The sequence below is a fragment of the Danio rerio genome, chromosome 20, assembly GCF_052040795.2.
Source record: "Danio rerio strain M-AB ecotype USA chromosome 20, GRCz13ab, whole genome shotgun sequence".
Lineage (NCBI taxonomy): Eukaryota > Metazoa > Chordata > Actinopteri > Cypriniformes > Danionidae > Danio > Danio rerio.
In genome coordinates, this window is record NC_141040.1 from 4,324,684 (window position 1) to 4,340,000 (window position 15,317).

The following is a 15,317-nucleotide window of genomic DNA, read 5'->3' on the forward strand; positions in this document are numbered from 1 at the left end:
TGCATTTGAATTCTACCTTCTGTTGTCAGTGTCACTCCCTGTTGTTACAGAAACACTCTATGGGCCCTATAATACATCTAGTGCAATAAGGATCAAGATGTGTTTGACAGGATTTGTTGCTATTTTCAGACCAGTGCAACAGTAAATTTCATGTTTTGCACCATGTTGTTTAAATTGCAAATCCATGCGCGCCACTTTGTGGACTGATAGGTGTTTCGGTCTAAAAAGAAGGTGTTAAGGTGCATTGTTGGCACGTTGTGATGAAATTTAGTAATGTCCAACTTCATTTGCTCCATTAAATTGTGGCTATATAAATTTTTTGCAACCACTTACCTTAAAAAATGTAGTAAATCCAATAAACCATTTTTTTTCAGTGTAATGCGCTTTTCCAAAACCCAAAGCACTACAAAAACCGAGAATAAAGCATGCAATAATATACAAGGATTCAACATAAAAACATAATCATTCACAAACACACTAAAATAATCAAGAATCTTAAAAAGAGGAGTTTTTAATATCTTAAAACTAACTAGTGTGGAAACATTTCTTATACAAAAACGATTCAACAGTTCTCATACACTGTTAACAATTTCCTGTAGAATCTGCAGTAACTTACTGGCAGCAGATTGCCAGTATTTTACTGTAAATTAATTACAGCAAAAAAAATATTGTATTTTCAGCACAATTTTGTTATGTATGTATTCACAGCATTGTATATATACTGTAAAATACAGTGTTCACAATGCTACTTTTAAATACTGTAACCTGCTGCATAGCTGTCCTATAGTAAAATTCAGTTCCTAATACAATTAAATACTGTGTTATTTGCTAACAGTGTAATTACAAATGTACTATTTATTCAATATACAGTTGAAATTAGAATTATTAGCCTCCTATTTAATTGTTTTTCTTATTTATATATTTCCCAAATGATGTTTAACAGAGCAAGGAAATTTTCACAGTATGTCTGATAATATTTTTTCTTCTGGAGAAAGTCTTATTTGTTTTATTTTGGCTAGAATAAAAGCAGTTTTTATTTTGTTTTAATAATTTTAAGGTCAAAATTAATAGCCCCCTTTTAAGCGATATATTTTTTTTGATAGACAGAACAAACCATTGTCATACAATAACTTGCCTGACTACTCTAACATGCCTAGTTAACCTAATAAACCTAGTTAAGCCTTTAAATGTCTTTTTAGGCAGTATAAAGGTGTCTTTAAAAATATCTAGCAAAATATTATTTACTGTCATCATGGCAAAGATAAAATAAATCAGTTATTAGAGATAAGTTATTAAAACTATTATGTTTAGAAATGCGTTTAAAAAAATCTTCTCTCTGTTAAACAGAAATTGGATAAAAAAATAAACAGGGGGGCGAATAACTTAACTTCATACAAGTTATCAACTTAATAACTTATACTTCAACTGTATTTTCTTTTTATTAGTAAACGGCTAAACTTCCCTCAGAAATCCAGCTTCCTATATTCTGGAACTTGAAAGGTGAAAGTGAATTTTGGCTCTTTACTATATTTTTTCTTCTTCTTTTGACAATTACAGTTCAGTGTTTGTGGTAAGTCTTTAAAGTCTCTCGCTTATAATCTGTTCCTTCAACTCCTCCATTGTCTGTCCTTCTCATGTATTCCTCTCAGGTGTTTTCATGTCTGTATTTATGTTTTAGCGACTGTGGATGGAGATATTGTTTGCCTGCAGGCCAGAGTCACGCTCAACATCTGTTTGCCTCAAAAGCAAACATTAAAAAGCAGCTCCCAATAAAAGAAACGTGCAGACATATAATATAGTCATTCAACTAATTTAACACTAGCGAGGTCAGATTAATGTATTTATAATGGACTGTATAATAATATATATTTTATGCTCGTCTGTCACGCTTCTGTTTTTAACTGTTTAGTATGGTGGCCGACAGAGATTAACATGCTGCAATTTAAGAAAGCACACGCAATTACAAAAAAAAAAAAATCAATTTGCTAAATTAAATGAAAGCAAATTAGGAAAAGATATTTATCAATACAACTTCATGACTGTGTATGTCCACTAGATGCCACTGTAGTACTCCCTGCGAACTACAGTGGTGAAAAGAACTACAAATCCATACATTCCTTCGCGCACACACCCAGTCTGTCATATACACTGGTTTGCAACCACAGCTGTCTCCGTTCACCATTGATTACCTGGATTATATATTCAACCATTCCACCTCTGTTTGTTAGTTCGTCATTCGTCTTGTTTTGGTATGTTGATTCTGAGTAGTGGTTTTGTATCCTGCCTTATGCTGTGTTCACACCAGACGCGGAACGCGCGGATAAATTGTGCTATTCGCGCGTAAATAGCCGCGTGAACATTTAAGTTTACTCGCTTCATACGCGCGTCAAACCCCGCTTCATTCGCAAATTCACATCAGAACAGACGTGGATTCGCGTGGTGGGCAGGGCTTCTGTCTGCCCGGTGGCTCTAGCTTCATAGCTAAATGGCTAACATGGATTTTATGAAGAAAATAATAGCGTTTATGTGCTTTATGAAGACTGAAAAACAGCGTCGATATGTTTAAGGTCGTGTCTGAGTCCACTACATTCTTTCAGAGGTGCATCCAGCGCTATGAGCTCATAAACTCTTCCAGAAACTTAACCTGGGTGACGGAGGCTTTCAGCGGTGCTTCTGACTGAGCCAAGCCGAGTTTGATGAACTGTTGTTGGTGAAGGCTGGAGGATTTCCCTCGGAACACCGACAACAGGTTCTACGTCACAATCACGCCCCCACAAGAGCAAGCTTCTGATTGGTTAACGCGGCGCGAATGTACGCTGAAGTTCAGATTTTCGGAATTGAGAGATTCGCGCAAAACGCTTGTTAAGCGCGTCAAACGCGCAAAATGCTCAATTCGCCCCGTGCCATTCGCGCAATTTGCATCATTCGCACTGCGCCATTCGCGCGTATTGCGCCGCAGGATGTCTATTCGCGCGTTTGCATTGACTTAACATGTAAATCACTCACGCTTGACGCGTGTGCCGCGTCTGGTGTGAACGCAGCATTAGTCTTGAATCTTGTTCTAGTTATCTGTCTTAGCTCCTGGTTTTGTTTGTTTGTTTACTATTTTGTTACTTTGTACTTTGGAGATTTTTGATTTTTCTGTCACCGCACGTTTCATCATGAAAATTGCTATTGGATCCTACACCTTTTGTCTCCGTCCCTTCAACAAACGGGACAACAATAGTTTCAAACAGCCCTGAACACAACGAAAATGTTGCAAGGGGACCCTAAAACGTGACACACCCGGCTATTTAGGTTATGGTTATTTAGGCAAATAATATACAAAATACAAAAGGATGTTAAAATAAACAAATAAAAATTTCAGCAGTCTATTTCAGCAGTCTTTCACCAATTTCAGCAGTCTTTTGCAACAGTTTGTGCCCGTCAGGAGGTGTTTTGCTTTCCAACACTGCAAAAAATGCTTTCCTTACTTAGATTTTTTTGTCTTGTTTCTAGTCCAAATATCGAAAAATTCCTAAATCAAGAAGCATTTTCTAGACAAGCAAAACATATTGTCTTGCTTTAAGAAATAAGCCATTATTAAGTGAGTTTTTCCTTAAAACAAGCTAAATAATCTGCCAAAGGGGTAGGCAAATTAATCTTACGTCAAAAGAAAAAACGAGATTAATTTGCTTACCCCATTGGCCGATTATTTTGCTTGCTTTAAGGAAAAACTCACTTAATATTGGCATATTATTTCTCAAAACAAAACAATATGTTTTGCTTGTGTAGAAAATGCTTCTTGATATAAGAAACTTTAGATATTTAGACTAGAAACAAGACAAAAAATCTAAGCAAGAAAAGCATTTTTTGCAGTGAAGCGTTTAATGGGAAAAGTTGCCGTCGTGTCGTCCACATACAGTCGTTGTTTTAAACAGAGAGAGAGAGAGGGAAAAACATTACCTGATGGATCGCTGGTATTTTTTCCGGAAGATGACCATGTCCCAGTTTAGCTAAATGAATTGACGCCTCCTGAAGTGACTTGCCATGCACCTTCGCCATTTGCATAGCATTAAAACATTGTTTTCCAGCCGCAGCTGCGCTTTATTCTCAAAATGTATACTTTGTCTAAAGTGATTTATACAAATTATGTAGTATACTATACTATGAGCAGGGATACAATCAGCCAGTGCAGTTGTGCCTCCAGAGTATAAAGCAACATTTAGAGTTCGCATTTTCCCAATCAAAAAAGCAGTTTAGGAAATACATTCAGTTTATTTTGTATTTGTTATTGCACTTCAGCACTTTAGTGAACTGCTTTTGTTTTGTTATTGCTTTATCATGTAGATAGAAGTTTTTGGTTTCTTGGGTTTGGGTGTCTCTGTTTTATTTCATCCTTTTTTTATTTTCCCTGTCCAAATAAAAACTAAATCTGTTCTTGCAGCTAACTTTTAGCACAGCTATTTGTTGAGGAGGGCGGCATTGAAATTAATATCGAGAAGATGGATGCTTTAAGAATTTGGCAATAGCACAAACTCATCATACCTAAAGCTTCTTGAGGATACAAAAACAACAAGGGGGGATTCCAGGGGACCACTTGTATCTTTTGTGAACTCAGTGCAGGTTAAAGGGATAGTTCACACTGAAATTGTTATTTACTTGCTATTTATTCTCCCACAAGTGGTCCCAGACTGTTTTGAGTTTCTTTCTTCTGTTGAACACGCTAAAAACCTGTAACCATTGACTTCCATAGTATTTGTTACATGAAAATTGATGGTTACAGGTTTTCAGCTTTCTGAAAATATCCTCATTTGTGTTTAACAGAGGAAAGAAACTAAGTGTTCATTTCGCTATCGCTTTAATGTATCTCTCAGACACCTGTATTCTCGTTTTTCAAACAGCTATGCTTTTTTTGTTCAGATTATAAGTCCATGCAAACAGTCTGTCAGTTAGTGTCTGGCTGGGTCTGGAATTCCTTTGAAGTCAAGCAGTGACCATGTTCATGCGTCGACTCTGACCGCTGCCATGGAATGTGATGGGGTTTTTAGCAGGAGAGGTTGTGAGAATGACCCGTGGCCACTATACATGGCAAGCTGTTTCAACGTTTAGGCAATAAAATAAGCCATCTATCTTCATGCAACTAGTAGTTAAGAATAGTCTAAAGTTGTACCTTTTTAAAAGCTACTTATTCATTGGAGTCAGGCCACTTCTTACTTATTAGATGCTAATACTTGTTCATTAGACTCTTAGTACTTATTCAGTAGCTACTAGTACCTAGGCACTAGTAATTATTCATCTGAAACTGGTACTCATTAGCCCCCTTCGAACAGCAATCATGCTTAAAAGGATCAATATAGGCAAGGGCGTTTAATTTTTCCGGAAAGCACCGTTTACACATCTATTACAAAATACCATCAACCACAAATGAGCGGTTGGACTTACATTTGTGAACATGAAGGGGGTGAGTTATTTTGCTGCTGTTGTTGTTGTTGAAGGTTTTGTTTTATTTCAAACTTTCGTAATCATGATACAGCGACATGCTAAGATCAAAGAGCTTAGAATCACCAAGAGAAGACACTCAATAGAATGTTCCATTGCAACAGCAGCGCCCAGCAACAGCCCCGGATTCCGCCATATTAATATTTATATATTATTTATAATACAATTTTGTTCTTTAATACAGCAGAAAGATATATGAACTGCACCTTTAATTTGACCTGCTCAAAGAAAACACATTTCTGAATGTATCAAACAAAACACATGCACAGAACATGAGCATTTATAGCAAATAAACTCATATAAAAATGATCCCGCTTGCTTTTTGAGCGCTGACAGGCGAGGTCTTACACCCCTATGATAATTGGTTATTGTCTTTACCTGCTCAACAGAAAGGGCTGCGATTAGCTTTAGAAATGAGAGCGCTGTCCACCGATGGCGGGAAAAATAGCCGCGTTACAGCCTGTATGCGCATAATACACAGTTATCGCAGGTAATCCATAATAGACAAAGTGGGGAAAACTTGCACCTTAGGCACGCTCGTGTCTGGGGCCCCGTGTAAACTAATGCGTTTTCGTTTTAAAACACATAAGTTTTGCTACGGTTCCGCCATCCGTCTACACTACGCCCTCGAGCGCAGAAAACGGAGTGTTTTGAAAACGCTGCAGAGGACGTTTTCATTCTAAAGTGCTGCTGCTTCGTCTCAGTGTGGATGAGGAAAAACGGAGACATCTGAAAACAGGGGCGTGGCTGCTGAGATTCGCTACCTGATTGGGGCTTTTGTGTCATTACGTATCCTTCCCCCATCGTCAAGCCTCTATCATATGACTATAACACATGGCTTTACCGCTACCGGAAGACAGCAGACCAGCCTTCACTGTAAACAACAACATGGACACAGAAATGGGAGAGTTGTTTGCACTATTGTCTGTTTTAGGCGCCATTGTGCAGTTATTCATTTGTTACGTTTAGACCTCGTCGTCTGTCCACAAAAATACCTTTCTTGCTTCCTTTGCCATCGCGTTTAAGGTTCAACCGGCATTTGTTTACTAACAATAACCAAATGCCGAGCGAGACGCATGCTTTCTGTTAATACTAGAACGCGCATGCTCAGAGTGCGCGAATAGTCACGTGATATACGTTTTTGGTGGCGTAGTGTGGACGGAGATATGTTCAGAGACGCTAGGTGAAATGCTAGTGTGGACACGGATCGTTTTTGATCTAAAACGCCGTTTAAAAGACGCACTAGTGTAAACAGGGCCTGGATCCACAAGTATCGCTTTAGCAGCCAAGAGGAGAGGAAAAGTTACCTCGAAAACACACCAGCGGGTCAAATGTCTAAAGAAAGAGAGGTAAAGATGGAGTTTTACAGCATTTCTTCGTAGTAGTGAAATAGCGGCTTGTGTGCTGTGCCTTCTTCATTGTAGGAAGATCGTTATTTAGTCGCCCTCGCCTCCTTCCTCATAGTATTCTACTGCGACATCGCGCATAGGAGATAAATGACGTCAGTACGTAATAACCGGTTATGATCTATTACTGAACCGATATCTTTAATTTTGACAGCCCTAGTGATGAGTAACGATGCAGCACATAAAAAATCTGTCAGAGTAAAACTCATCGAATATATGTACTGAAGTAAAAGTGAAAGTAGGAGAAAAAAAACAGTCCTCCAGTAGAGTACAGATACAGCCTTTTAGTACTTAAGTACAGTAGTGAAGTAGTTCTACTTCGTTACTGTACATCTCTGGTTGGCGGCCTTGCTTAATGCTTTGTTACTGTGTGTTTTGCAGAACTGTGGCGTGGAGACTGATAACTTGAAGACTCTGGTTGGTCAGATGCGAGCAGCATCCAATAACTTGCAGAACTGTGCATCGGAGCGTAGGAAAAACCCTTCGTACGATGGAGGAAGTCCAAACAAACCACCAAACGTGTTCCTCACTGCTGTGGTGGAGCTGATCGGGGCTGCCAAGAGCATGCTGGCCTGGCTGGACAGGTAGGAGAGATTTACACTCCAACTCTCTCTCTTTCCATCACAAGGAATGTTCAGAGCGCTTTGGCTAAGTCTGCGCACACATTTGGAAATCATGTTCCAAAAATAGCATTAGCAGAAAACTGTATATTACTGTGTGTTTAGAGTAGACTCGTGTCTTCTACAGTTTATTATTATTGATTGATGATGAAAAACCATCTACGTTCAGAGAGATTTTTAGCAGTGACATTTTATAAACATTTCTAATGAAACAGATATGAACACAGTGAACTAAACTTAACATTGTAAAACAGAGAAATGTGTTAAATAAATGTGTTTGTTGAACACTGTGTTTTAGGAAAACATTATCTTTTAACCCAAAACTAGAATCATCAGAAACCGTTATTACAGCATATTTGACACAATTTTAGCAGAACAAAAGTGCAAAACTACAATTCTGTAATATTCTGCAGTATGTGTACTTACAACTTACCTAAGAAAATACTGGGTTGTATAAGGTAATTAGTACAGAAGGTAAGTGTGGGTCCAGATTTGCGGTACAGTACCATATTATTAGCTAGTTTATATAATGACTATGAGTACTTTATGGACTGTCAAATAAAATATTATTGTATTTTTTATTATATATAAACTGGATAGGCACTTGTATGTCATTGACTTTTTATTTAAATATAAATGACATTTTATTATTTTTAATTTTATATTTAATTTTATTTTTTTATTTTATTTAGTTTTATTTAATTTTGTTTTTATTTTTATTTTTGTTTAATTTTTAGAAATTTTTTTAGTTTTTTTATTTTGCTTTATTTTATTTTAATCAATTTTTTGCTTTTTTATTTTGTTTTATTTCACTTTATTATTTTTTGTTTATTTGATTTTTTTCTCTGTATTTTTTATTATTTTTTTATTTTATTTCTTTTTATTTTATATATATATATATTATTTGTTTTATTTTGTTAATTTTTTCTCTTCGTTTTATTTAATTGTATATTTTATTTTGTATTTTATTAAAATTTTTAATTTGCTTTATTTTATCTTGTTTTATTTTTTTTCTTTGTTTTATTTTACTTTTTATTTTGCTTTATTTTTATTTTTTGGTTTTTATTTTGTTTTGTTTTACTTTTTATTTTGCTTTATTTTATTTTATTTTGTTTAATTAAAAATTTTTTATTTTGCTTTATTTTTTATTTACTGGTAATTTTATTTTATTTTATTTTTATTTTTTTATTTTATTTTATTTTAGATAAATGTCCTTGTCACATATTTCCTGCCAGCTGTCTTACCAACCATTGTTTTGGTTTTTGTGTTCAGTCAAAACACCTTAAATCTTTGCAAACAGACACACATGTACATGCGTGCAGTGCATGTTGGGGCTTGAAGGTACTCATAGCAGAAATAGCAAACATCTGAACAGCTCACGAGCGTTTGGACGAGTTACAGTTTGTTCTCTCTGTTTTTCTCAGATCTCCTCTCACAGGAGTCAGTGATTTCACGACGACCAAGAACAAGATCATTCAGCTGTGTTTAGAGCTCACCACGACTGTCCAGAAGGTTAGTTTCTGTATTCGTCAGCACTGAACTTCCTATCTAGACAATGCTCTGCAGGCATTCACTAATAATAGCAGGTTACTTAACTTTGTTTGAACTAATAACAAATCGGAATCAGTGAAAGAATTCATGATTGAAATCAAACTCAGGTCACCAAAAGCACAACGATTAATATTAAAATATTTTTAAATATAAAAATATATATTTTAGGATTTTTTATTTAACAAAATATTATTATTATTATATTTTTATATATTTTTATTATATTTTAGAATGATATTTAGAATGTATATCGTTGGAATGGGCTAAGACTCCTAAATACATATTTTACCACACTATTTTTGTTACGTAGGAAGAGTAAAAGAATAAAACACATTTACTGTGACCCTGCAACCTGTGGGACCATTTACGCTTACATATTCAAACCACAATATCATAGTCTAAACATAAAGCAATGACGACAAACTATATACTGCATCATTTAAAAGCATAACATGTCTATTTTCCATTACTGGTAATAGATAGATAGATAGATAGATAGATAGATGGATGGATGGATGGATGGATGGATGGATGGATGGATGGATGGATGGATGGATGGATGGATGGATGGATGGATGGATGGATAGATAGATAGATAGATAGATAGATAGATAGATAGATAGATAGATAGATAGATAGATAGATAGATAGATAGATAGATAGATAGATAGATAGATAGATAGATAGATAGATAGATAGATAGATTGGTAGGTAGATTGGTAGGTAGATAGATTAGTTTATTGGTAGGTAGATAAATTATTTGATAGATAGATTAGTTGATGGATGGATGGATGGATGGATGGATGGGTGGGTAGGTAAGGTAGATAGGTAGATAGATAGATAGATAGATAGATAGATAGATAGATAGATAGATAGATAGATAGATAGATAGATAGATAGATAGATAGATAGATAGATAGATAGATAGATACAAATACACAAATATTCACAAAAGTATGTAAACAATATAGCTCATATTCCTCAAAACATAGGGGGCGCCATTGTATGGTCACCAATGGAAACTAGATGTCATTCGGTGGTGAAGTGTGGTACTGCGGCCAAACAAAATAATACTGAAACCTAATTTTTTGAGATATCAACTTCATATTTGGAATATAATTAGCTTTGATTTTCTGTCAGCTTTAGGCTAAAACGTGTTTTGTAAAATGCATATAGTATGCAATATAATAACATATACATTTATTGTTTTATTCGCATAAACATAAAGGCGCATAATTTAGGTTTTCTTTAACCTTTTTTAATTTATTTGTGCTTCAGTTACAATCCGACATCTGAGACCAAGCTTAAATCGGTGCACCACAGTGTGGAAAACTTGCATTCATTTAAGTTAAACATGTCATTTTGACGTCTGTGTTCAAAAAGTGGCGTTGACTATAAGGGGTTAAATCTTGGTCCTTTCTTCTGTTGAGCACAAAACATTCTGGTTGATAGTATCCATTTAGTTAATCCATAAAACGACTATGGAAGTCAATGGGTCCAGCATTCTTCAAAATATCTTTAATTTTTGGGTCAACTTTAACTTTTGAACAGTGCTGTTTTCAGGTATATCCCGATGAACTCTTTACACACAGATGTGTGCTGCTGCACAGAGAAACATATGGTTAGATAGATAGATAGATAGATAGATAGATAGATAGATAGATAGATAGATAGATAGATAGATAGATAGATAGATAGATAGATATTACTGTGCAATGGTTATTCATTAAAAAGCAACAAGGATACTCATAATAGATAATTACTTTGCTACAGCAATCCATATGTACAGTTTTTTTAGAGGCTAAATTGACATTAAATACATTCAAACTTCCTATAATACTTTCGAATTTTATGTCTACATTACAAATATTCTCAAAAGTATGTAAACAATATGGCTCATATTCCTCAAAACATAGGGGGCGCCATTTTATGGTCACCAATGGAAACTAGATGTCATTCGGTGGTGAAGTGTGGTACTGCGGCCAAACAAAATAATACTGAAAGCTAATTTTTTGAGATATCAACTTCATATTTGAAATATAATTAGCTTTGATTTAAGGGGTTAAATCTTGGTCCTTTCTTCTGTTGAGCACAAAACATTCTGGTTGATAGTATCCATTTAGTTAATCCATAAAACGACTATGGAAGTCAATGGGTCCAGCATTCTTCAAAATATCTTCTTTTAATTTTTGGGTCAACTTTAACTTTTGAACAGTGCTGTTTTCAGGTATATCTCGATGAACTCTTTACACACAGATGTGTGCTGCAGCGCAGAGAAACATATGGTTTGAGTGAGTCTGAGCGCCTCGTAACCGTGATGGATGTCTTCACAAGCCTCAAACTCGACAGCAATTACCCTGTCAGGAGTTGTCCTTAAATCTGAATTAAACACAGCCGATAGGCCCTCCTCCATCAGCACATTCCACATCTCCAGTCCTCATATTACATTTCATAAATACCTTCTTTGGTATTTTGATTTCATGTTTACCATTGCGTGTTTTCCTGTGGGAACTCGACATAATGTGGCGTCTCATGCGAATCCTCCCTTTTTAATTGCAGGACTGCACTGTTTTTGAAATGGAGGAGAAGATATTAGAAGTGGTGAGTAGAACGTTTTGCCGTCAGCCATTTTGCACACATTCACATATTCACGCAAAAGGTCAGAGATTCGGCTGTTATCTGGGATGCTTTTGGGTTCATCTGGAGTCAAAAGATGCTACTCTATTGTTCAGTCGAGATGTTTTGTACCTCAGGAACATCCTGCAGTAGATAACAGCATCTCACAGTCTCTGCTAAAAGAATATTCAGGATGCAACACAATCATTTTGACAGTTTGAAGAAACCAGTGTGAGTTGCATTTATTTTTCAGCCAATCATAAACAAATGTTTTACCGTTATGATCACGGTAGCCAATCAGAGGAGTTTATGTTACATTATATAGTCATAAATACACTGACCAGCCACTTTATTAAGTACACCTTACTAGTACCGGGTTGGACCCCCTTTTTGCCTTCATAAGTTCCTTAATTCTTTGAAGCATAGATTCAACAAGGTACTGTAAATCAGGGGTTCTCAACTAGTTTGGCCATGGGACCCACATTTTTACATGGTCATCAAGCCGCGGCCCAAATTTTTTGGAATTATAATATAATTTTAGGAACTATAATTCATTTGTATTTATTTGTTAACATACACAACTAGTGACAGCTAAATTATAAGAAAATCACCAAGACTTACAAATAAACAATATTTTACTGCTGTCATTTAACAAAGTGTATCAAATTATAGAAATATTACAGAGTAAAAATGTCAAATACTGTAAACAGTAAATGGTTAGGGTAAGGAAAAGATAAGTTATCATTAAGTAAACTGAACTGTTTATAAAACATTAACACTGAACTGAACAGAAACCAGCAAAATAAAGTAAAATTATTAAAATAATCATAACCATTTTATAATAATCACCAGTTTTTTGCTGTTCTGCTTTTGTGTGGGCTTTCCTGACCTTTGCTACATGGTGAGCATGGATGTCTTAGAAAATAGTCCACAGGTTTTTCCTTGCAACTGTGATGTTTGGTTTCTAAATGTCGTTTTAATTTAGGTTTCATGCTCTCTTGTGAAAGCACCTCACTACATGTGACACACTGAGGTTTTAAGCCTTTTTTGTCGTCAAAATGGGGTAAAATAAATGCTCATTTTATAAAAAGATGGCGTAGAAATGTAATGTAACGCAGTGCTTCTTGTACAATCTGAGACTCACTTTATATCAGATATCACTCACCAGTGGAGATCGCTGATTTATAAAGAAAACAGACCTTAAACGCACCGGTTTTTGCATTTCATACAGTTCGCCGAAAGCGCTTGTCCCAGGTTACTGGCAAATTAAAAGTCCCATTAGCAAGCTTCGGCATATACCAATGGCACAGTTGTCGTACGTGCATTTCAAAATAAAAGTCCGATATAAGCAAAATAAGTTAAATATTAAACTTTTGTTGTTTTTTTGATCATACACTCATACATTGAAAAGTGGGTCACGACCCACCAGTTGAGAAACACTGCTATATAATATTCCTCAGAGATTTAGCTCCATATTAACATGATAGAATCACACAGTTGCTGCAGATTTGTCGGCTGCACATCCATGATGTGAATCTCTCATTTCACCACATGTCAAAGATGCTCTATTGGATTGAGAACTGGTGATTGTGGAGGTCATTTGAGTACAGTGAACTCATTGTCATGTTCAAGAAACCAGTCTGAGATGATTCACTGTTTATGACATGGCGCATTATCCTTCTGGAAGTAGCCATCAGAAGATGGCCACACTGTGGTCATAAAGGGATGGACATTGTCAGCAACAAAACTCAGGTTGGCTGTGGCGTTGACACGATGATCAAAAATTAGTACTAAACGACCCAAAGTGTGCAAAAAAAAAAATATCCCCCTTAACATTACACCACCACCAGCCTGAAGCATTGATACAAGGCAGGATAGATTCATGGTGTTAACACCAAATTCTGACCCGACAATCTCAACGTCGCAGCAGAAATCGAGACTCATCAGACCAGTCAACGTTTTTCCAATCTTCTATTGACCAGTTTTGGTGAGTCTGTGTGAATTGTAGCCTCAGTTTCCTGTTTTTAGCTGACAGGAGTGGCACCCAGTGTGGTCTTCTGCTGCTGTAGCCCGTCTGCTTCAAGGTTGGACGTGTTGTGCGTTCAGAGATGCAGCCTGTCTGGCACCAACAACCATGCAGACATCCCAAGTTGGGAAAAGTCATTTCCGGGGGATACAGAGTTGATTTGCGGGAGGTAGTGGGATAGTGGATGTTTGAAAAGCGTGGGGGGGGGTTACGTTGAGTGAGTGACGTATCTTTGTATGGGGGCGTGTGCGCGCGAGACTTACCCGAAGAAGAGCGATGGGAGTTGAGCGCGCGACGCAACATACCTGAAGAGTGGTGGTGGTCAGTTGCGCACGACGTATCTGAAGAGCTACGAGGGATGCGGTGGAGAGAGGGCTGTGCAACGTATTTAAGGATCGGGCAGGAAGCGCGCGATTTCCGGGAGATTATCATTTATTTGCGGGCATCCAGGAGTGTCTATGCATTTGAGGGATACTCCCGCAACTTCCGGGAGACTTGGGATGTCTGAACCATGTCACGTTCAAAGTCACTTGAATCCCCTTTCTTCCCCGCTCTGATGATTTTGCAAAAATAAAGGACAAATATGTTTGTAGTTAACATTAACAAAGTCATAGTCAGATATACTTAAAATAAACAAGATTAAGCCAGCAAATATTGTTGTGTTACTTTTGTCCCCTCTGTCGGTGTCAAATGTAACAATGTGCAATTTTTGTTTTTGTGAAATGTTTGTTCAATATTTGTTCAAAATACCACCTGATATTGATAAACTACACCTATAAGTAGGGCCAGACGGAATCTGCAGACATTTTTTGCGCTTGTAATTTTGGTAAAAATCTGCGGAATTATGCAGAATTATTTTGGAAGTGTCATAAATAAAACCTTAATATATGAAATAAAAAGTAATACCTTTTTAAGTTGTATTTAATGTTTACAATGCAAATCCAATTTGATCCACTGTGTTTGGTAAACAAAGCAAGTCTCTCATATAATATATCTACTAAAAGACAGAAAATATTACAAACTATTTTGTAAATAAATCATAAAAATATATTCATATTAGTCAATAATGTTACTGAAATTAATTTAAAACTGAATAGAAAATTAAACACATTTACACAAGTAAATAAACAGAGTCAATGATGGGCTAAAAATCTGCAGAATTCTGCGTGTGCAGATTCTGTGTGGGACTACTTATGAGTTAGTAACCACAGCAAAAATATATTTCTGTCTAAAGCAATACCTTTTAAAAACTAGGTTTTTATGAAAAATGGTACTTTCGTCCCTGGTCTGCTCTACGCTTACGAGGAACATCTGCGTCAGCAAATGCATTTTTGTCTATAATTGTAATTTTCACACTTTTAGCAGAAAATTTGCCATAGGCAAGCCTTGGTTGTCACTTATGAAGTCATTATTGCCACTATGTCATTAACTAACACTCAGTTTTCTGTTCATTTCAGTCACAGGTTTTGACAGGCATTTGTGATTCCACCATGAGAATGACTTCTGACCCCTTGAAGACCCAAGTGACCTGTTTGGAGGAGGTACCCATCAGCAATATCAAACCTGGCGAGGGACTGGTGCGTGTCAACAGCCTTTACACTTCTCCACCTGCTGCCT

At 36.3% G+C, this 15,317-nt stretch overlaps 1 protein-coding gene across 1 annotated transcript in view; it reads left to right on the forward strand.

Annotated features, from left to right (window-relative positions):
* cnksr3 (cnksr family member 3) overlaps nt 1-15,317 on the forward strand; it is a 77,405-nt gene that overhangs the window by 39,439 nt on the left and 22,649 nt on the right. Inside the window, 4 exon segments of the mRNA NM_001113647.1 lie at nt 7,269-7,471; nt 8,932-9,019; nt 11,618-11,659; nt 15,158-15,277. Coding sequence (NP_001107119.1) covers nt 7,269-7,471; nt 8,932-9,019; nt 11,618-11,659; nt 15,158-15,277 — 453 coding nt within the window.